This window comes from Pomacea canaliculata, linkage group LG10 (assembly GCF_003073045.1).
Source record: "Pomacea canaliculata isolate SZHN2017 linkage group LG10, ASM307304v1, whole genome shotgun sequence".
In the NCBI taxonomy this organism is placed as follows: Eukaryota; Metazoa; Mollusca; class Gastropoda; order Architaenioglossa; family Ampullariidae; genus Pomacea; species Pomacea canaliculata.
Genome location: NC_037599.1, coordinates 20,359,672 through 20,375,595, shown reverse-complemented (window position 1 = coordinate 20,375,595; position 15,924 = coordinate 20,359,672). Strand labels below are relative to the sequence as shown.

At 42.2% G+C, this 15,924-nt stretch overlaps 1 protein-coding gene and 1 long non-coding RNA gene across 12 annotated transcripts in view; one reads left to right on the top strand and one right to left on the bottom strand.

Annotated features, from left to right (window-relative positions):
• The window catches only part of LOC112573579 (probable 3',5'-cyclic phosphodiesterase pde-5), a 55,688-nt gene that overhangs the window by 20,401 nt on the left and 19,363 nt on the right, over positions 1-15,924 (bottom strand). For 8 of the 11 annotated variants that reach the window (XR_003101259.1, XM_025254074.1, XM_025254071.1 and 5 more), the window contains 9 exons: positions 5,739-5,909; positions 5,380-5,483; positions 4,853-4,964; positions 4,365-4,414; positions 3,912-3,940; positions 2,480-2,585; positions 819-912; positions 606-664; positions 179-229 (listed from right to left, as the gene is read on the bottom strand). Coding sequence is in view for 10 of the 11 variants with exons in the window: in XM_025254074.1 (XP_025109859.1) it covers positions 179-229; positions 606-664; positions 819-912; positions 2,480-2,585; positions 3,912-3,940; positions 4,365-4,414; positions 4,853-4,964; positions 5,380-5,483; positions 5,739-5,909 (776 nt within the window). In the remaining variant the exon portion in view is untranslated. Of the gene's footprint in view, positions 1-178; positions 230-605; positions 665-818; positions 913-2,479; positions 2,586-3,911; positions 3,941-4,364; positions 4,415-4,852; positions 4,965-5,379; positions 5,484-5,738; positions 5,910-13,729; positions 15,614-15,924 lie in introns of those variants that run through there. The other 3 variants (XM_025254080.1, XM_025254076.1, XM_025254073.1) reach the window with 3 other exon arrangements.
• Positions 5,920-10,297, top strand: LOC112573581. The gene is made up of 2 exons (XR_003101260.1): positions 5,920-9,664; positions 10,050-10,297. It is a non-coding gene; the product is annotated as an uncharacterized LOC112573581 (long non-coding RNA).

Sequence of the window (15,924 nt, the reverse complement as noted above, 5' to 3'; positions counted from 1 at the left end):
CGTTACAAATCTTATTAAAGTGAAGCCTCGTCTTACTAAGCATGATTCTGCTCCACTAAAAAGCCAGTCTCTCCATTGTAGCAAGCTTGTTAATAGGAATATGAAAGGCAAGAAAGCAGCTCTAAACCTAAAGGCCAAACCCGTTTGTTTAAATTCTTGATTAAAGAGGTTCTGTTACCTCCATGTAGGCCACAAACATGTCGGCCCATAAAAACATGTAGACAGCAACCTGAATACAGCCACCAACCACAGGTCAGAATATTGCGACCAATCATTTATCACAATATAAAGATTAAACATGGTTCACAATACTCGCATCTCGAGTTAGGTGCTCGACAAACCAGCACACTGATTATCAAGGACAGCTCGGGAGGACATTATTTTTAATTTTTAAGTAAACAAAGAGGTTATCTACCTCTAATTTTAAAGAAAATAAAAATTGATTAACATATATTTCTTCGCATTCCTTACTCATTTGAATGTTTGTTGACAAGAAGTATTTGCTTTGTGTCGGAATCATTATACAATTATTTTAGGAATGTTATAAAGAAAAAAAGACAATATGTGAAAGTTCCGGAAATTTCGTGGATGTAATTCTTACGTACCTCCTCTTCTTCTTCAGTAAAATGGCTGTACTTGGAATACCTGTAGAACTCTACAGCACCTACAACAGATTCAACATACAATCACCTAGCAGTTCACGTGTGTGTGGTGTTGGTGGTGGTGTGTGTATAAGAGAGAGAGAGAAAGACAAGTGAGTGCTCTTGTGTGAGTGGGAGTGCGTGGTCTGTGATATTTCACAGCGAGAGATCACTCACCGAGCACAACACAGTTGCCATCAGTTATGGGGAGTGCCAACACAGAGTGCGCCCTGTTGCTGCCGACACCAAGGCCGTCGGGAAATCGCCTGTCCTGTAAACACATTACAGCATGCTCTGAAAATACAAGACCTTCTGCAAAATCCAAATAATATTTTCTAAGGACACAAGCACAAGATTTGAAAATAAAATGGATTCAACAGACTTTCATTACTTTCTCTCTCTCACACACAAACAAAATTCTCTAATTCACTACCCCTCTATTAAATATGCAGACGGGTGTTCATTCTGCGTATAGCCCTGTCGAAGTTTGACTGAACAATAAAAAACAAACGATTCCATGTTGTCTTCCACTTTAGCCACTCGTTCTTCTTCCAAACTTTGCCATCCAGAATCCCCAGATTTTGCGAAGATTATTGTGAGTTTAACGACAGCAGTTCTCTTTCAAAGAGCTAGATGTTGTTCATTTCAGTCCCTTGACCATTACTTGTCGTTGGGTGGTGAAGCAGCAATGCTAAACAGATGCAGTTCACAAAAGTATTTAGCACAGTGGCGCCATCTGCGTCCAGCATACTACCCTTTCGTGGATAACTGCTCCACCAGGCAGCCCGACCTCGGTATTGGCCTCCATCAAAAGTGTTTAGAAAGACGGGCCTTGACAGTGTCACATGGCCTAACCACACTCTATTGCCCCCAGGAATCTTGAGTGCCGGCAGGGGAGATAACAGTACTTTGCATACAGCCGTTTATCTTGCCTACTGTCTCTAAAGTTCAGAGCAGTTCGCTCACGTCTCCAATGCCTGTATTCTTTTTTTTCTGTCAGAAAGCAGAATCCGTGTTACACTACTAAAGCTGCGTATGAACAAGCAAGGATTTCTGTATTGTCAGCCTGGCTATTGCTACTGTCACTGTTGGTCCTGTCCAGTCTAGCCTTTGCTACTGTCGGTGTTGGTCCTGTCCAGTCTGGCTATTGCTACTGTCACTGTTGCAAGAGTGATGGGGATTTCTGCCGCTCAGCTCCCACATTTTGGACAAAGGACGGTTTGAAGATACTTGGAGCTGTTGATCTATTGTCCGCTGACGCAAATCAAGAAGCTTAATTGATCATGAAGCGGCCCGGTGGCGCAACGGTTAGCGCTGTTAGCGCCTGTCACCAATACAGTGAAGGTTAGCTGCCCTGAGTTCCTTTCTCGGCTCTGGCATGCTGTTCTTTCTCTGCACGTGGCATCTGTTTACAGGGCTGGCCGCCCTTCGCCAAGGACGGTCCCAAGCCCGGCTGAAAAAGGAGGAGGGTTGGGCGTGGGGCCAGCACCCCTACCCCGTAAAACAAATCCTTGCTACCAAAACATCGACAACGGTTAAGACTGTAGTCGATTAGTCGATGGCCTATGCCCCAGGAGGGGCGAAGGGCCTAAAAAAAAAAATTGATCATGAATCATGGGCGTTCACTCTGGTCACATTCATTACAGCTTCCCCCCCCCCCCCCCGCCACCTTCAAGCTTTATCCCCTCTTTTGTCCTGCTGAAAACACCAAGGTATAAAGCAGATATCTGACTGACGCCTGAAATAAAGGAAAAAGAATGTTACAGAGGAAGACAAAGAGAAGAGAGAAGATATGCACACTTGCACAGTCAATGTTTTCGTTACGATTGTCATCTCACCATGGCCAAGTCCTTTAACCTCACAGGTTCCTTGGAGTAGGCCACATGTGATGCCACAGTCGCTCGGTACCTCGTCTTCTCAGTTCGCCCCTGTACTATCTGGCCGCTGTCAGCGAACACGAGAAAATAAGCCAGATAAGTAAGTTTCTATACAAACAAGCAGTTAAATGAGAATGTAAGCGATAAACAAAATCAAAGTAAGGTATACATTAATAGAAACTTGGAAGAATCAAGGTAAAAAAGTAAAAAGCACTACTAAAGGAAGAAACAACTGGTAAATGTTTGAGAAAAAATATTAAAGTATTCTTAATGTAATACCTTTATTTGTCAATCTTTGTACCAGATTATAACAAGAGTTCATTTAAAAGCTTCCTTTTTTTAAATCAGACATTACTCAAGGCTCAGCATAGAATCATGATAACAGGACAGACATTGGGTGAGGGTTGGGATGGGAGGACTACTTCAGCTAGTCTGTCACAAGGAAAGGATGCAGATTATATGAGGATCCACAATCTAGTCATCGCCTGTGATCGTAAAGAACTGTAGAAAGTATTCTACACTCAGTAAATAAAATATTCCTTGTGGAAGAAGGACACAGTTACTACTTCTATGCGCACTAGAGTTGTCACTCCATAATGACGGGGAAGGAAAGAAAAAGGATGGAAGTTGTAGAGAAAGAATAGAGGGAATGGAAGAAACTGAGAGAAGGAAGAGGAAGGACTGAAGGAGAAAGAAACAATTCTGTGACCCACTGACACCTCTTCCCGAACCCCTCTGCATTCCCAAACCTAAAGTCCGTGACCCCGGTTTCTCATAGCTCTCGAAATCACAAACTTGTTGTTGAAGGTTCTTGCGTAGTGTGGATTTATTAAAACCAGACAGGTGACACAGGTATTCCTTCAATAGTGAGGTCCGGCTCGCCGCATCTCCATCTTCTAAGGTAGACAACCCTCCCCCAGCCCCCAGTCTCTTTGTGTTACTTGTCCTGGACGACTTCCACTACCTCGGCATGGGGCCAGAGTTCACAACGTGCGTCAGAAGGACAAAGGCAACACAAAGGCAAAACATCGACAGGAGGTAAAAAAAACACAGGTATAGGTGTTTCTTCCATAAATGAGATAGAGATTCGCACTTTAAATGTCAGGTGGAGAGAGAGAGGGAGGGCGGTGGTGGTTAGAGGGTGCGACACAAGAGGTGAACAGGTAAAACCTTGAGATAATACATATCTCGCCTTAGTGACATAGTCATCTGCTTGGTAAACTTTCAGATTTGTCTCCTTACTGACAGATCAAACACAAGCAGACGCCACAGACGATAAATAACACGTGACGAAAATGTGGTTTGTGGACTGTGCAAGAAAAATTAAATTTTCAAAGTTCAAGAAATAAAAAGAGGAAGGAAAATGTAATTAATTTTGCTTCAAGGTACTTACCTACTATCTGTAAATATATGACTTATTTCCTGAAAGAAAAACAAAGCATGTTTATATGTCATTACATCTTTTCCAGCCTTTCATTCGAGTTTGCTTGCTAGTTAAGTGTTTAGTCTTAATATCGACCACAATACCGTTAGAGTACTGCGCGCGAGCGAGTGAGAGAGAGAGAGAGAAAGACGAGAGAGAGAGAGATTGGGTTCTTATCTATATTTTGAAATTAAATCATGTACAGTTTCTTCAGCCATTTCCCTCCCTTGCAGCTATTCCATCATTCATTGTTTATTTTGCAAGCTAGTAACTTTCCAATCCATTGCAGGCAGCCTCACGTGCATGTTACTGTCATCACATGTCAAAGTTCAGCAAGCTGAAATCATCCTGTACTATTATCACATGTAAAAGTCCCACAATGTGACCGGCATACACCTGTAACTGACCATGCCAGCATCATACCTCTTTGTTTTCGTCCACTGCGTACAGGTTGTGACCATCCGCACACACCGCTGCAAAAGGAGGAACAACACGTGACCTCTTCAGAACGTGCTGAGTAGAACTGGCATGATGTTAGCAACATTATTGAAACACTGACACAGCTGCTGGTCCACAAATATGTCCATCAAACTACCAACATTGTTGGTTTTAATTTGTCAAGATAATTTAGTGTTTGGCGTTGACTTCTTCGATCTTAATTATCTTTTATACAAAATAATTATTTTGTTAATACGCTAAGTGATGGAAACATGTCTAATAATATTTCCCGCCGAGTCTTTAATAAAATACTGGGATCACTGTCTTCACTTTATTAGTCGATAAAACCGCGTCTTGTTTTGACATAAACACGCTGAGAATGGCGTTTATAAAAGATGTAGCATAAATGCTAAAAATATTTCTCTTTCTTTGAAGTTTTTGTGACTGGTAAAGTAAAAATATAATGTCTTTACCAGCGGACACACAGGCAGACAGCTCTAACAAAACCGCCAGTTTGCCATGCTGTTGGTTCATTTCCTTTGATAGTTCTTGTAATACTCTCCCTTTGCTTGACTGGATGCGAGACTGTCATTGACAAAATATTTTACTGAGTTAGAAAACAAATTTATCAAAAATACTCATAACACATCACCGAGAGAAGTAAAATAAAGACAGAACACTTACAAAGCAACATGAAGGTCCAATAGAAGTTGCTCTTATACCTGGAGTTCAGGAGATACAGTAGATTGATATTTTGCTAGCTAGGAAATAAATCTTTGCCCACAAAGAACCACATTTCAGTTTTGCTTCTCATTTTCATTTTTTCTAAATATTTGTCTTCATTATTTCATTACAATTACCATCCCACTATCATCATCATCATCATCACCATCATTCATTCTTCTTTTTCAAGGTGCAATGTTGAACAGAAAATTTTTCCCCACCAGCGGCAAGGATTTGGTTACAGATGGAGTCAGAGTCTTGGAGAGAAGGAACATACCTTCCATTTTGAAAGAGATGAAGTCCTTGCCTCAGTAGTGACTTCCCCTGTCAAAGACACAGTATCATGTCTGAGTGTTTTACAAGGAACACAACCCTGGCATTCTGTAGGACAAAAGGGTCGCAAAGACATAAGACACACACATTGAATACCAAACATATTGGTAAGTGTTGATGATGTGTGAATGATGTTAATAAATACACAGAGATGATGAGTACAAGGGAAATGTTCGTGGCACTGGAAGATGTCGACATTCCACAGCAGGACTGACACATGATGCGATGAACAGAACATACGGACATGACATGACACGACATGACACTTCATGGGAGGACAGGCAAACAGGGTAACAGACCTACCATTGAGTGTATGATGATCCAGTCGATACCTGTTCCCTGCCCGAGAACTAACGTTGGTCTTTCTCTGCAACCAACGTTCAATCTGCTCGGTGTTGACGTATGCGGTCACGTGATGTTCTAAGAATTCTGGGTTTTGCTGTAGGTATTGAGTCACAAGCTCTGGAGTAAGATCTGCAACAAGAGTCAGCAGTGAGAGTGGTCCTCAGGCCCAGATATTTAAGACTGCGCAAACTCTGTTTATGGAATGTAAATGTCTGAGAAAATAAAGGAAGTATTCAAGTTCTCGTGCATTTGGACAAGCACATAACGATCTTCCCTTCATCTGTACTGGCAAACAGGTCTACCCTCAAGGCATCATCAACACGAATAGACTAATGATTCATAACTAATCAAAAAGACCTTAAATTTTCAGAAATTTCACCACTGATGTCTAGGGTATGGCCATTTTAATGTGTTCTAAGCTGTTTTGACGGGATTAGTTCTGTTGCTGCTAAAACATTTATTTATTAGTTTTTCAGTAACCTAATCTTTATTGTATATTTATGTTTAAAATGTAAAACGTGCTCCCTGGTGTGCCATCTGGTCATAAAGATACAGGTCCACATGATCCTGTCTGTGCATATGACAAGTCTGTAGTATCAGTCGGTCAGACAGTTCACTCCCGCGGTTATGAAATACTCCTTGCGTGCAGCCTAATCCACCCATCATTCGACCTTTTGAAATGTTATCTACCTTCATACCCAGACATCGTAAACACACCTCCTGGGGTAGCAGGGCAGTGAAAACAGGCTCCCGGTGAGCGCATTGCTGGGTAGCCAAAGTGAGGAACCGAGTGAGATGGTTGTTGTTATTACCTGTTAGCAAGTCAGACACCCGCCGCGCGGTCATTGTAAAGTGCGGCGAGGTTGCCGCGCGGTTCTATTGTGGCAAGAACGCGGGAAAGGATTCAATAAAAATACTAAGAATAATATTTTTTGTTGGTAATAACAAAGGCCACATCGTCACAAATAATCCATGTCAACATCGTCTTTGTCATCTTCATCGTCAATGTGGTAGCAGAAGCAGGACGCGATCACTGTACTACAGTACTGCGATATTGAGATGATGTGATGTTGTAATATTGTAATTCTGTAATGTTGTGATTCTATGATATTGTGATGCTGCAATTTTGTGATGTTGTGATGCTATGTGTTCTAATACGCAATATACTTTGCCGCTTTCTTTCACAAAAGACCGACTAGAAAAGTGAGCAAGACTAGAAAAGAAATCGTCTCTGTGATTTTCCAGGGTATACTAAACTTTCAAAGACACAAGATTAAAGAAGATGACTAAGTGCACTTGTGGGGGCCAGTCTAAGCATTTCAAAACAACTTTGTAGATGAAGGGTATTTGTAGAACGAGATACGGATATGAGGTCAAGTAACAACGATTGCCACCACTATGTTCAGTGTGTGTCTGAACTTCGTCTCTAAACTTATATTTTTTAAAGTTTCAGACATAGTTTCATTGGTGGGACTGCTGGTAGCTTAGTCGCTGGTGTGCGGCCCCACTGACAAAGAAAACACACATTCAGAAAGAACTTAGGGGTACCAAAAGCGGGATTCGAACGCACGATACCAGATCCTCGCACTCTCGGTGACAAGCGCCTTACCGTTGTGGCACCGAACGCGGTTCAACCGGTGCGCGTTCCCGTGGTTACTGATGGACCCTCCGCTTCCATACCACTATTAACATTTTCTCGCACATACTTTAACATTATTAGGTTCTGTGCAACATTATTAGGTTACGTGCAATATTTGCTTACACGTTACAGGTTGTTTTTTTACTACACATCTTTAACATGCTCACATACATACAAGATCTTTACCAGAAGTTACTTAAATACAGTTAACAGACAGTATTCGTCTAGTTTGTTCCTCTTTAGCCACTACAAGCATATCACACTAACACTAGTGGTCTAGTTTACTTCCCTGCCCTCTGCCCTCTGTTCTAGATGTTACCATTCGTCGAGGTCAACAAAATAACGATCTTTGTAATAAGTGAAATAGAACAGTGAAACTTAAAAAACAAACTTGTTTACCACAGTGCGGTAAGGTTCTGTTTTATTAAAGCCAGACTCACACAGGTTAGCTAAGTGGAATGTAAGAATGTAAGTATGGCTGTTTACAACAAACTTTCTGCTGATGATGGCCATAAATGGAGACATTCCCCTCAACTTCTTCCCCACATTTATGTTAACCTTTATGGGCGATTTTTAAACGGAAATCTAGTTTTATTGCAGACATTTTCAAAGACTTTTCTTCTACCAGCTTCATTCAGCCAAGTCAAAGGGCATGAAACCGGCTTCAGATAATTGTGTCTGCTCGACTGCTGCTTTTTATGAAGTGGAGCCAGTACAGGCACGCGCTTTAATAAGTACGCCAGGTACAAAGAGATTTCGCTGTACCACAATATCGAATCCTGCTTCAATAAACTAGACAATGTGTCACTGTTTGATAGAGATAAGAGTAGAAGCTTCGAGAAATGAAAGTCTCCTGTAAAGCGCTATATAGTGTACGAAAACGAGGCTGGTTATTATTTTTAGCGGCGGCCTACGGGATTCGAAAGCAAGGCATTGTTCCTGTCGCGTGAGGTATATTTGAAAAACGAAGACAACGAATAGGTATTATTTTCTCGCGTGTGTTGAATTATATAAAGCTCACATTGAAAACATAGACACTGATTTCTGTGGTCTTCTACACACGTTTAAATATATAGGTAAAAGAATTTGACAAACAACTTGTTTGTGACAGGTCCACAAGAGTTGTTTTTAAACAAGTTGGCTGAGAAAATTGCAATATGGAAATTCCCTAAATATGTGCAAGCATTTCTCCCTTCTGTTAGCTTTCAAACATTCACATGCGCAGACGTCATGGAGGAAACGGGATCCGCTTACGTTGTCAAGATTACAGCCAATGGGAGAGCTGCGAGCGTGATTTAAGAAGACGTGTCCATGTAATTGGGAACTGTCTGGGTACAGATGAATATGTCCACAAGCATGTTCACACGGGGCGAAGTCTTGATGCAGGTGAAAATGTCGATGCTCGTATACAGTTTATCCCAATCATAAGTAAATTATTACTTTATATTTGTGAGAAACTAGTCAATGTGGATCAAAAAGGATCAATCGGTAGAAATAGAGATGTGAGACTACACTTCCTTTTCTGATTATTACTTTGTTTACATCAAAGCTAGTTAATTAGATCACACCCGGTTAAAGATTAAATTACAGGTCAACATGTCTTTAGTCTTTGTTACATTCTGTTGCTATCTTTGCTCTCTTTTATTTGTTACATCAATTTTTAGCCAAGTTTTCTGTCTGATATCTACGCTGTGTAATAGTAGCAAAGGCAAACACATATATTACTGTTCCACGCCCATTTCCTCCTGTTGCCACTCGTGCCTGGATGTTTTGTTGTTGTTGGCTTTTATTTTGTTGTTGTTGTTGTTTTGTTCTTTGGGGTTTTTTGGTTGTTGTTGTTGTTGTTTTATTTATTTTCTTTTTTTTTTTTTTGCTACTAAAACCTGAATGTTCTGTCAACCACCGAGGGAGATAAATGCGAAAACTTGGCGTAGTCTAGCCGCTTCGTTTGCAGGGGAGAGTAACTGATGTTTATCTCGCCACTGTTGCACACGACAGCTACTGCGTCATCCCAGCCTAACGACAGGTAAACACAGGTCACCACACTATTAGTCGGCTGTTTTCCTGTCCCCATGATGGAGAAATCAAACAATTCATGTCTGTTGTCAACAGGCACTCCACTGACCGATTGTCAACACGGTATTCCCATCGGCTTTCAGTCAACAATGCTTGACAATTACAAGGCTAATGGCGACGCCCTCAAATTCTCCATAGGCTTCAAGGGATTCAAGGAACTCAAACTGAAGTAAAATCTTCCTGCTTCTTTAGTTTTAGTTTTCATGGATTTTTGTTTTTCGTTACATGATTGTGTTCTGGGATCCTATGGATGAAGTTGTTTTACCCAACCTGTTCCTCTGCCCGGGCAGGTAGAATAGTTGCCCCATATTTATAGCCTCTGGATGGTCATACCCAAACCTTCTTCTCAGTGGGTAACATCGAATTTAACTGATAAAATAGATAGTATGTATATTATAGCTATATTATAGCCTGTACAAATGGCTTTGAAATCAAACAAAAGCGAATACATTTTTTCCAGATGTTTTAAATCAACTAGGTAGAAACCATTTGTTTGTTGTTTTAAAGATTTTTGTCAACATGTTACTGACTTTCACCCTTTTGTTCCGATTCAGCTTCAAAATGGCTGCTACCATACATCCCGTAGCTCGTGACAAGAGCTGTGGGAGCCCATCGATGGCTTTGCAACCTTAATTCAATTCCTTCCAACAGTTTTCAGACCACAGTCAAAGACTTCTTCCAGAGTCTCCAAAAAATGAAATAATAACAATGAAATTAGAAACTTTCCTTTAACCAACATCTTTTTGCCGGTAGCATCTGTTATATTTTTATAAAGACTTGCTAATACATTGCTTACACGTTTTGAAATTGTTAAAATATTGTTTTTACACACTTTCATAACTGTCCTATCTAGAGAGCCTTTAGTTGAACGAAAGCTGTCTCCACATCGCACTTTTAACTGCGCACACACACACACACAGAACATTTCATGGATATAAGACAGAGAAGAAGACGGATATTTTTTGTGGATTTAAAGGAGACGAAGATGGTGGCGCGACTGTTTTTCAGCTCAGAGACAAACACCCTAAATTTCCTCCTCGAGGACTTGGGGTTTGAACTGACAATAGGAATCTCAAGATCCCTTGAAAAGCAAGGCTGCGACAGTCTCCGGCCATAAAGCACATACCCTAGTGACGTCACAGAAAAGTGTGAGGGCGCACACATCCGGACACCAGCATGTTACTGACTGACCGGAACTCATTCCCCTGCCTCACCCACCTCTTCCACCTCCTTCCATCCATTCCCCGCAAATGACACGCGATCTCGCGTGCTGAGTGCAAAGGGTAGAGTATCCCTTTCAAAGGTGGCATTCGAGTGTAACGACTGTTTCCTGCGGTTTAATTTCATTGGATGAAAGCGGAAGTCAAGAACCCGACTCATGAGTGATCAGCAAAGGCTTCGTCTTCTTAGCTTCTTAATGGGAGCAACGTCCCACCACCAACCTTTCATCAAGAACGGGAGACAAAGCTGCCCGTGTCTGTATAGAAGCTATAATCGGATTTATACACAATGAGCTGTCTTGCCGATGATGAGGTGAACTACTTTCCCAGATGATGGAAGCCCAACATGATTGTTCTGTTCATTGGTGTAGACGGAAAAGGCGACAATTTCTCACCTAACGACTGCGCCAACCCATCATTCAATGCTGAGTTGACAGAAGACATGTTGCAATCCATAATCCGAGGAAGACAATATTAAACTTGCATTTTACTCAAGCTCAGTCTGAAATTGGCAATGTATGCACGTGCCCTCGTTAGCTGCAGCATACGTGGTCAAGGGAACAAACCTCAAGATTTTGATGGCTCAAATTAACGGGATCTCACAATGACAAGTTTTGTTACTTTATTAGTTGTCATAGAAACGACTGTACGAAGAGATATTTAATTAACAAGAATCCTAGAACAGTTCCAACGAGAAACTTTTATTTTACACCCTCTGATCAGTTCCAGTTTTTTTTCTAGATTCTGCAAAGCAGACGACATTTTTCGGTTTTGACTATGAGGGAGCTTCAGCGCGTTTAAAGCTAGTATGGAGCATGTTCATAAAATTGATATTAAAATAAACCGATATTTTCAGCAGGTGGAAAAAGGGAGTCCCTGCTCTTGAAGGTTTTCAACTGAATATAACCCACGTGACCCTCATCGTGTCATTGTCATACCCAGCGGCGTAGCTTATCGAAGTCTGACGTCAGTGCGACACCGACACCAACGGGCGAATAATTTATCAAAGTGCGCATGTCACATCCACATTATTCGAGTTATGTGTTCCTAACAGCTGTGCTGCTACTTTTATGGCCCTTTATCAACATGTTCACCTACCTGTCTACAGAAGCTTATTCATTATTACAGTGCTCACGACACTGCATTAGAGGATGTCCAGGCAAAATTTGCAGTAGTTCTCATTTATAAACTGTTTTCAAACAGGCAGAAGTATAAAATAACACTACTACTACTACTACTACTACTACTACTACTACTAAGAATAATAATAAATAAATTAGAATAGAATTTGTAAAGTGTATTTAATCATGAGGACGAGAGCTCAGTATATTGTACACGAAAGACTAACCGATAGTCAACTTCACAAGAAACATAAGCGTCAGCAAACGGATAAAACCATGGTGTGTACATATATATGTAAACTAAAATGGACGATGATGAACTGAGGAATACGAGTGATTATGCAAGATATTTCTAAAAGCTTCGAACTTAGAAACTTTGAAGAAAAAGGAGCAGAGAATTCCAAACTGAGAAAAAGGAGCATCGACCGATATTCTCCCGTCTGTGTGGCACAGAGAGGAGGACAAGAGAAACAGACCAAACAGACCAAACAGACCAAACTCGGGTATCAGTATACACGCATCTACCTCGTGTATTCATCGAGGTTCTATTTCCTCATATCTTATCATCATCATCTTTTTTTATTCTTTATCGCCTGTAGTTTTGTGCGTATGTGTGCGCGCGCGCGTGGTACAGGGTAGTTTACTGGTCGAGAGGATTTGCACTAAAATCTGACACAAACACACATAAACAACACAGCTCAAGACGAGGCCGTCATATCCTTTTGACAGCAAGTACATCAGTAGAAATAAAGTACCATCTTGGAAGCTGTGAATCATCGCGGATTGTAAACCAGTCCACTTGACAACCCCGGCGGTTGACAAGCACACTGTTCATAAACTCGCTCTGAAGACTTCGCCAGATGCTCACATATGCAGACATTCACAACGAGGGTTTGATGTTCTGAGGCTTTCCTCAATCTCTCCTTCATTCACTCACTCACTCAAGTAAACGCACACAGCCAGGGTGTGACAGGAGTGTTCTGGATCACACTATTGGTGTGATGATGTTCCCATTAGCTCACCATGATTGTCCATTTGGCGAACTTGTTAGACATTCACAAAGATATTTTCTAGAATTTCACGTCGGGTATCAGTAACTTAAAAATAACTTTTTAGTGAACCTAGTTTCTCATTTACAAAGTTTATTTTTCTGAACACCTAAATGAAACAAGTACGTGTTCCTCCTGCATTAAACTCTCGTTGATGGAGGGGGTGGGTAGCGGGAGGGTGAGAGATAAGCCAGCCCCAGATGTTGATTTCTCAACTTGATGTCGGGTATCTGTCGACAGACTTCGTGTCTGAAGTTTTTGGGATGGAATGAATCCCCCTCTCCTTCTTCGTGTAACGGCTACAACCAGGTAACCGTTTGATGTTTTAGGTAGTCTCCCCTCCCTTGTCTCCTATAGCTCACCCGCTGATTCAGCCAGTTTCATGTGCATGATAAAATGGTTTTTTGGGAGAGAGGTAAAGTCGAGAAGGTCAGCCAGAAGTACGAATGGACGAGAGCCATCATGGAGGGTACAAAAGGTAGGCGGGCGGAAGGAGGGAAAGATGTAGACCAGGTAAAAGGGAGCTGGAGTCGTAGCGATGCACCTAGGGGTGTAAATGTCCATGGGCATCCACTATCCAGTACACACATCAGAAAGTGAAGCTCAGTACAAATAACACGTGCTAAAAATTCGGCGACCGGATCATCCCCAGATGTTACAAAACAACGGTATCGAGAGCGCGAGAGAAATATTGCAAGAGGAGAGTCAGGGTTCAGGGCCGGTCGCACGAGGGTGCCTGTCCTCACTCCCATACATTGCCTCCTGGATCTCTTGTTACATTTGTTTTCTGTATGGACAGAGACAGGAACCCTCGTGCGGTCCAGGTATGGGTAGTGGCACTCACCTGTAAGCAGCATGTCCATGGTGTAATAAGAGAACCATATTGCGGCTCACAAGTACACTGTACACACACGATGCACGCTCTACGCCGTCGCACGCAGACTGACGCAGCGGCCGCCAAGTCTCGAGAAGAAGAACTGTTTCCTCCCTCTCTCAACACTGGCCAGGAGGTTATCGCCGTGGCGGGGCCCTAAGGTGTCGCCGCCTTTCGCGAGGTCCCAGCCTAGGGTGGGCGGGGGTTCGGGGAGCTGGAGAGTCAAACCAAAAAAAAAAAAAAAATCTGGCGGGCCCCTTTATCAGCGACAGCACACGTCAGCACTAACGAAGTCTCGTTACAACCTTGTCTTCGCCCGGTGTGGCTCGTCGTGTAAAAGTCGAATTCCTTTATTTCAGGAGGTAGAGGTAGAGGAAGGGTTGTTGTGGATACAGATGTTTAATGGTTAGTCGATATACTCGTAGAAAGACATGCATTGATATACCCGGAGGAAGATATAGTTTAAGACAGTTTAAGCAGACGCACCCTCGGATACATACCCGTAACCAGACATCCTGAGATTCCTTATAATGTTGTTGATTTGGGGAGGAAAAAGTACTTCCACCGTGGAACGATTTCACACTGTGGGGGAAGGGGGATGTGAGGCATAAGAGAGAAAGGGAGGTTATGGGTAAGAGGGGAAGGGTGTGGGGTAGGTATGGGAGGTAGGGTCACTGCTCCGTTGCAGATGTGTCAGTTACTGTAGGTGGGGTTCTTTTTCATTGGCTGCTAGCTGCTCATTGCTGCTGGTGGTCAGTGTTTTTTTTTTAAATTTTCTTACTGGGCTTTATTATTGGAGATCAGTGTTTATGCTAGCTACTTTTTCATGGATGGTGCGTGGGCATGGAGATATAATGTTTATTTTTGCTCCTTGTGTGTTTTCTGTAGTTTGAGTGTTTTGTTGGACAGCAATTGGAGTGCGAGGCGAGGCGAGGCATCCTCTGTCTGCAGAGTTCTGTCGGTCTGGATGTTCTGGTGGGAGGAACTCCGTCTTGTAGCGATAGCTGTCACTTCATTATTAGTTCTACAGGTCTTGTCTCTGCTACCACTGCCAGGTAAGCTGTGTACGAAGGTGCTCTCAACACTTCTTATAGGGCTCGAGCCTGAAGCTTACCACAGTTTGATTTCAAAAGAATTAGAAGTGAAGTTGCATGTAATAGTTCAGATACTCTAGTTAGCAGACGTAAACCTGTAAACAGAGATACCCGGACACACCCGGAAGCAGACATACTGGAACGCAAACACAAGTCTGGACGGCACGTGATGCGCGTTGTAGCCTCATAAGCGGTACAGTAAGGGAGGGACAAGAGAGTTGCCAAGGGGAGGTGACAAGTGACACGGCGACGGAAGGGTGGGGGTGGAGATTAACGACGGCGCAGACTACTATTGGCAACAGTGTCGCTTGCATTCAGTCAATAGGAGAAAGGTTGTGCCAGAACCACTACACGCACGATAAAAGACTGCTCTCACAGCTATGACGTCACGAGAGCCGAGGGTATAAAGCAACTCGGTTTTTTTTTCTTCATAAACCCCTCGGCGAAGAAGACAAACCCTGTTGGTGTTGGGACTGGCACTCTTTTTCTTCATTCCCCCTTCTCTCTATGCGCTTGTATTTGGTGCACGTCTTTTTTATTCTGTGTTTGTCAGCGCATGTATGTTGTGCGCATGCGCGTATGTGTGCGGGTAGGCGAATGTGAACACGAATGTATATGTGCAAGGTTATTAATGCATGTGAACACACATATATCTGTATGTTCGATTAGTGTATGTGTTGTGAAATATTAACTGTATGTACAGTGAACCTGTCGACAATTTTCCGTTTAGGGACAATGTTCATGTTAATGTCAATACACACCCTGTTCCATCATCCATCATCCACGGACAATTCAGACAAACTTGAAACTATTCGTCCCCTACATTTGAAAGAAACTGCTTTCACCTGCTGCAGTATTGCTGCCGTTATCCTTACTGACGACAATGATAATTATTACGATGATAATGAAGACGAAAACAATAATAACAAGAATATAACAATATGAAGAAAAATCAATAACAAAATAACAATACCACGAACAATGAGAATAAGAAGAAAGCACGTGCAGGCCTGACAGAGACCATCTGTTGGAGTGACAGTTTACAGACGAAGGGACTGTCATTTCATGTCT